The sequence below is a fragment of the Gavialis gangeticus genome, unplaced genomic scaffold (genome assembly GCF_001723915.1).
Source record: "Gavialis gangeticus isolate Ggan-Ray unplaced genomic scaffold, GavGan_comp1, whole genome shotgun sequence".
Taxonomy (NCBI): Eukaryota; Metazoa; Chordata; order Crocodylia; family Gavialidae; genus Gavialis; species Gavialis gangeticus.
This window is the reverse complement of record NW_017729024.1, coordinates 68,909,086-68,916,038: the sequence shown is the minus strand read 5'-3', so window position 1 is coordinate 68,916,038 and position 6,953 is coordinate 68,909,086. Positions and strand designations below refer to the sequence as shown.

The 6,953-nt window shown below is 40.3% G+C and overlaps 1 protein-coding gene across 2 annotated transcripts in view; it reads left to right on the top strand.

The window, feature by feature from the left end:
• The window catches only part of NUDT12 (nudix hydrolase 12), a 33,377-nt gene extending 28,342 nt beyond the window's left edge, over nt 1-5,035 (top strand). For both annotated transcript variants that reach the window (XM_019517238.1, XM_019517237.1), the window contains exon 7: nt 3,961-5,035. In XM_019517238.1, the coding sequence (XP_019372783.1) occupies nt 3,961-4,071 (111 nt within the window). In that variant the 3' untranslated portion in view covers nt 4,072-5,035. The remainder of the gene's footprint in view (nt 1-3,960) is intronic.
• Nucleotides 5,036-6,953: the final 1,918 nt, after the last annotated feature.

The window sequence follows — 6,953 nt, the reverse complement described above, 5'->3', positions numbered from 1 at the left end:
TTACATATGCACTAAAATTAACTTTCTTGTGCATTGCTTTTTTTCTCTGCCTAAATATATAAAGGACATGGAAAATAATTATTATTAGCAAAACTGAGTAAGGTTAAACTACTAGCCCATATATAGATACCTAAATGAAAGTGGCTGAATTTTTGGAAATGTCAAGTTCCCACAATTTTTATTAAGGTCAGTATGAGACACAGGTGTCCAGCATCCTTGAAAAATAGTTCTTTTTGGAAGCCTAATTTAAAGGTCCTGCTTGCTGAATATTTTACAAAGCAGAAGATGGGATAGACAGGAAAATTAAATACCATGAAGAATCCTTGCACCACAATTGAAGGAACAAGGGCCAAACTTCAATCCTTGCTTAAGCTGCATATCCCTACACCAGCTCTGAATTTCACTTTGTAGGACCTATAAAACAAAGCATTATGAACAATATGCCCAGAGACCACTTTTTATACATCATTAGTTTGTAAATTACAGTTGTATGAGATCATAGTACTATAATTGCAAGACAATACTTGTTAGAAAGTAATTTGAACTACTTATCTACTGCAAAAACAGTTTTGAACAATTCAGTAAAATACTCTCCTCAGTCCTCAATGAAAGAGAAACAACTTCTATACATAAAATTTTAGTTGAAAATTTGAGAAAAAGTAGCATAATATTACAAGTAATCACACACATATATGAAGATCTTTATCAGGAATTGGACTCCTGGGTTCGGTTCTGGTCACCTTATCAGGGTGCAGCAGAAATAGTTGTTATACTGAGACAAGGTTTAGAAGGATGAAAATACTATCATAGAAGAAATTGGGCTTAGGGCCACTCTAGACGTTCATGTAAAGGCTTGATAGGATCTGATGCATGATTGTTTCATAGTTTCTAGGGTCGGAAGGGACCTGAGCAGATCATCAAGTCCGACTCCCTGCCATGGCAGGAAAGAGTCCTGGGGTCAGACGACCCCAGCAAGGTGATTGTCTAGCCTTGTCTTAAAGACCCCCAGGGTAGGAGTCAGCACCACTTGGCTTGGAAGTTGGTTCCAGATCCTAGCTGCCCTGACAGTGAAGTAGCAACTCTTGATGTCTAGTCTGAATTTACCCTCTGCCAGCTTGTGACCGTTATTTCTAGTCACTCCTGGTGGTGCTCAGGGGAACAGGGACTCCCCCAGTGCCTGTTGGTCCCCTCTGACTAGTTTGTAACAGGCCACTAGATTCCCCCTCAGCCTTCTCTTGTGGAAGCTGAACAGGTTCAGGTCCCTGAGCCTCTCCTCGTAGGGCCTACCCTGCTGCCCCCTGATCATGCAAGTGGCCCTCCTCTGGACCCTCTCCATGTTGTCCACATCCCTCTTGAAGTGCAGCGCCCAGAGCTGGATGCAGTACTGCAGCTGCGGCCTGACCTGTGCCGCATAGAGGGGGAGGATCACCTCCTTGGACCTGCTTGAGATGCATCTATGGATGCATGACAAGGTATGGTTGGCCTTCCTGACTGCATCCCCACACTGCTGGCCCATGTTCATCTTGGCGTCAATGATGACTCCAAGATCCTTTTCTGCTTCTGCACTGACGAGAAGGGAGTTCCCCAGCCTGTAGGTATGCTGCTGGTTGTTCCTCCCCAGGTGCATCACCTTGCACTTGTCAGTGTTGAATCCCATCCTGTTCTCATCTGCCCACCCCTGTAACCTGTCTAGGTCCAGTTGCAGCCTATTCCTCCCTTCTAGCATGCCCACATTGTGAGATTCAGCATCAGATCCAGTTGTGCCTTATTGCCGATGCAAGGGGAGCCCTAGCTGATTCTGATCCCTGGCTTCCCCGGACAGGTAGGTGGCAAGCTCTGCAGCAGCATCCCACGTGGTGCTGCAGCTCCAAGTCCCACAGATGATGAGGCTTGCAGCTGAGGCAGTGAATGGGATGCTGCTGAAGCCAAAAGCCTCATCAGCTGTGGGACTCCGAGCTGGGACAGTACATGGTGCAGTGCTGCAGCTGGGAGCCCCATCAGCTGATAGGACTTCCAGCCAAAGAGCTGACCACACATTTAACTAATGTTATGATAAGAACGAGCCACAAAGTTATGCATTTGTTGTGGAATAACTCTGTGGCTTATTGCTTGTTTTATCACACCCTTACTTGATTGAAACTGTGGCTGGGTCACAATTTAAGACAAGGCTGGACAATATATAGCCCATGGCCTGGATCTGGCCCACCAACAGATTCAATCCGGCCCATGGGTGGATGGCCGTGAACTAATTGGATCTGGCCCACAGGCAGGCAGCATCTCTGGCCACTACATGATGCCAGGTGGGCAGGTAGCACTGCTTCATTCCAGCAGCATCAGACATCAGCTGTGAACCTAGCTGGGGCTTCCATCCCAGCAGGTGGGCAGCAGTGTCACCTGTGGGCACAGCCAACAAGATTCCAGAGCCCCAACACAGAATCGGCTGGCTGTGCCCACAGCTGATGCTGCCACCCGCCTGGCAAGGCAGCAGCTCCTGCCTGGATCCACAGCTGATGTTGCCAGCAGGTTCTGGGTTGGTGCTCTGGGCGGCAGTTTGCACTACTCTGGGAGTGCAGTGGCATCAGCTGTGGATGCTGCTTGTCGGTTCTGTGTGTAGGCTCCTGAACCTACCAGTAGTATCTACAGCTGACCCTGCCGCCTGCCTGCTGCAGCAAACTACAGCTCCAGCAGATTCTGAAAAGAGGGGGAGAGAGACAGAAGAGAAAGTGACATAGAGGAGAGAGAGAGAGACACGTCCATGTACAGTGAATTGTGGGACTGGGTTCTTAAGTTACAAGTGTATGGAAAAAGAAGAGAAAGAGAGTGAGAGTGAGAGAAAGATGGATGTGGCCCTCGACGGGTCCCCAAAACTGACTAAATGCCCTCCAACCATTTGTCTACCTTTGACTAAAGAAATGATTAACTGATTAATCATGTCTTAAATGTAATGTATAGATGCCCTCAGTTTAACAAATAGACACATTAGGATATCATAGAAGCATAAAATAATGAATAACATAGTAAATCAACAGTGCTTTGTAGTGTTTCGCATAATAAAATAAGACCACAGCAAGGGGGGCTGTTAGAGAAAATAACAAACTTAAAGTTGATAAAAGGAAATACCGTTTTACACTCACATAATCTGTGCAATTTGTTGTCCAGGTAAAACCAAAATCTACTCAACTCACTGTTAAGCACTAGCAAATATTGGACTTTTTTATATAAGTTTTATATTGCAGGAGAAATCAGCAAGGTAAAATCTCAGTATATTTTTAGAACCATTTGTTTAAGTTATTTACACTGGTTTCAAATATACAGGTTGACCGAAAGCCTTCATGTAATCCCATATTTTTGGACTTCCACTCAAGTCTCATGCCTACTTCTCAGGGAGGAATTGTGCCTCAGTAATTCACTTTAACAGAGAGCAAATGCCACACTTTCTGAAAAACTACTTTGGAAAACCAAAAATGCAGCATTTTCATTAAAGACTGAAAGCTTGCTTGTGTGTTAAGAAAGAGAACTTGTAGAACAGTGTAGCAGCACCATCTGGTGGTCCCCGCCACACTTATAAGATACAGAAAGGGATTAGACAGTTAAACAAAGTATGATTTTTTACAGTTAGTTTAGAAGGAAAGTAAACTTGTAGACCTCAGGTGTATTTCATCTGATGGATGAGAGGGGTTTAATAAAAGCTTTGCCTGTGGTTATCTGCATCTTCTTCTGAAGTATTTGGTAGTGGCCTTTGGCTGGCATGGTACAGTTGAGGATAATCCTACTTTGAGGAAGGGGTTATACTAGATGACCTCCTAAGGTCCCTTCCAGCCTTGGTTTTGTATGATTCTATGATAGATAAATTAAATGGACTGTTAGACCTTTGCAGTCTTGTACCCAAGTGTTCATAAAATGTTAGACTGTGTATGTTTATAAGATTAATTTATGAGGCAAAATCTATATGTATTGCAGGTTGTGGAAGTTCTCATAAAAGGAAATCAGCGTTCATTTTTTGTGCCACCAAGTCGAGCCATCGCACACCAGTTGATAAAGCACTGGATTGGAATGAACTCGAACCTTTAAATGCAAGGAATTGATTTAATTTAAATTACTTCGTCCAATGACCACTAATATTGAAAGTAAGTTAGAAATAATGGATCATCTAGTAAAGAGTGTAACCACAGTAACTGAGTCTTAATCCTGGCTTTTGGGTTTGCCTGGACTCACTGTCCTTTTCAGAAGTGGGTTGGAATAGGTTAGTGCCCATTAATTACCCCAAACAAAAAATAGTGTCAAGATTTAAATATGTTTTTGTCTTTCACTACCACTCCTCCTTCTTACCAGCTCCTGAGTTACCTACTTTGGATCTTTTATTTGTTTGAGATGTAAGGTTTAATTTAGCCCTGATGGAAGTGGTCCCAACTCCACATAACTTTATCTAAAAGCTGCCTGTTGTCTGGGACACTCTCTGTAGTTATCTCCTTTTCTGTTATCTTGCTTCCTTTTTTTGTCTTGTTTTCTCTTTCTTGTCCCATATTTTATTCACCTTTTCATTTTCTTCTATCTTCATCCTGTTCCATTCACCCTTTATCTGCAGTCACTTGTCACTCCCCTCAGATCAACAAAATACTTTTTAAAGTCTAGCAACAGTAGCACTTATTGCAGGGGAAATCAGCAAGTATTAGCTGCTGCTATAGCATATATTTATGAAGATGCTGAATGTGTAGCATTTTTGTACATCACATGAATAGCGTTGCAGCAATCCAATCTGAACTAACATACCCACGTAGACATACTGTACTACACTATTATATTTGCAATAAAGAAGAGTGAGGAGCTGTCCTGTCAGCGTGATAATCAGATACTGGTATAAGGCAGTGACTGTGGTAGGTGCTGTTGAGCAGAAAACAAGTGTGTGGTAGATTGTCTTCTGGTCAGTGCATATTGTTTTAGAGAACTGCAAGAAAATTAGATTAATTAAACTAAGCATAAAAGATGCAAAAATTTAAATGACATCACAAAAATGTAAAATAAAATGTGCTTAATATATGAGGCATTATGGAATACTGGTTATGCAGTTTGCATGTAATTGAAAGTGCTAGAGTAAAATTGAAAGTAGCCTAAATATAACAATTCCAACTGTAAAGAAGAGAAGATAATAGAAGTTAAAAAAATAATATTAATTTATTGATATATATTTAATTTTAATAACAGTACAGTGTTTCAGATTGTTGTAGAAAATATATAAAAGCATATATTTTATATATGTTTAAGCTACAGTACCATATTTCAGATTTTGTGCCTTATAAGAAGTTAGTGACAGGAATTCAAACTATTTTCTTTCCAAAACGGAAGATTATAAAATTATATTGTTATTATGGAAACAGCTTTTTTTCTTTAATGATCTATAAGTACAGAGTGAAAAAAATGTTATGAAAAAATTCAAATAACTAGACCATAATGTAATCATATAAGATTCAATCATAACAATAATGTATAACATGTCTTTATAGTTTTCATTTATTTATTTGGAGGAAATTGATTTTTTTTATCAGGTTAAAGAAAAGCACTGGCAAGAGCTAACAAGACATAAGTTGCTAGCCACTTCTTTTTGTTCTATCTGTATCTTCTGAGCCTAGATGCTTCCACTAGGGGCTACTGCTACGTAGGGGGAGATAACATAGAAAATGGGCTCAGGGACCAGATCTACAAGAAGGACTGAAGCTGAATGTTGATAAAGATACTTGTCTCCCAGTGAGAGAGAAGCACAGGACAGAAGGAAATTGAATAGCAGTATCTTCAGGAGAGCAAAAAGAGAACACCAGGTAGCATAGCATTGAATGGGAGAGGAGGACTGTGTGTGGTGTATAGCATCTTGGTTAGGGGGAAGATGGTGAGAAAACGGAGAGTGAGAAACATGGGAGAGGGAAAAAGAAAACAACTACAGGCAATGTAAAAGTAATTCACTTATGTTAAAGCAGCTAAAAATACATATACAGTATAAAGTCCTTTATTTAATACTGACTTTTCATGTGGGAAATTACTGTAGTTAGTATATAGAGGAAAGAATAGGTCATGACAGTGAAGTTCATAAGAGGTAGCCGCAAGATGACGTCACTTTGAGGACTCAAACTATACTATGAAATGTTTCAGAACCCATGCACTGTGAAAAAAGAAGTTATCTAGTCATTTATAATATTTTCCATTTTTTTGACAGAGGAAATGCAAAAAGTAAATAGTGAAAAATAAAGTAACATTTTAGTAGCCCTTCAGTTTAAATCATCATCTCAACAATTCAAGGAGAGACTGAAGTGTCTTGGGCCACATGTACATGGTAAACTTACAGTGCCCAGCAACAGTGCCCCACTGCTCATGCCATGTGTCACAGTACTTCCTCTGGGCAGACTGTCTCCTAAAGCAGAAGCAGTGTAGCCATGTCCATGTGATGCCACAAGCAGGTCAATTAAATGAGTGTGGGGAAATTGCCACACAACCATCCTAATTAGTTTACTCACAGCACCCCACAATGATGGCTATAATATAAAGTCACTGCTGTTGGGCTCAGTGGGTTTATCCAGTAGTCTGCACTTGCAGAGTATGCTTCCTGTCTTCTATTATGAAATAAAACTATATTACTTGGGAAAATAAAGGCTATTTTATCTTTTAATTCACAAGTTAAAATGAAACTTTTTTTTATTTTATTTTCATTCAGCTTGTCTGTAGACATCAAAATTGAATCATATTTGGAATGTACAGTATTTTCTTAAGGATGATTATTATTTACAGATTATGTACATGAATCAGCTAACTGAAAATCCAACATCACTTGGGTAAAATACTGCAGTCATTTAATGCTGTATAGCATGTTAGAACATTACTTAACCAACGTACAGCAAGAGAAGGCAGGAAGACTATAATTAGTCAAGTTGGAATTTGACGAAAGTAACACCTCCATAGGATTTTAC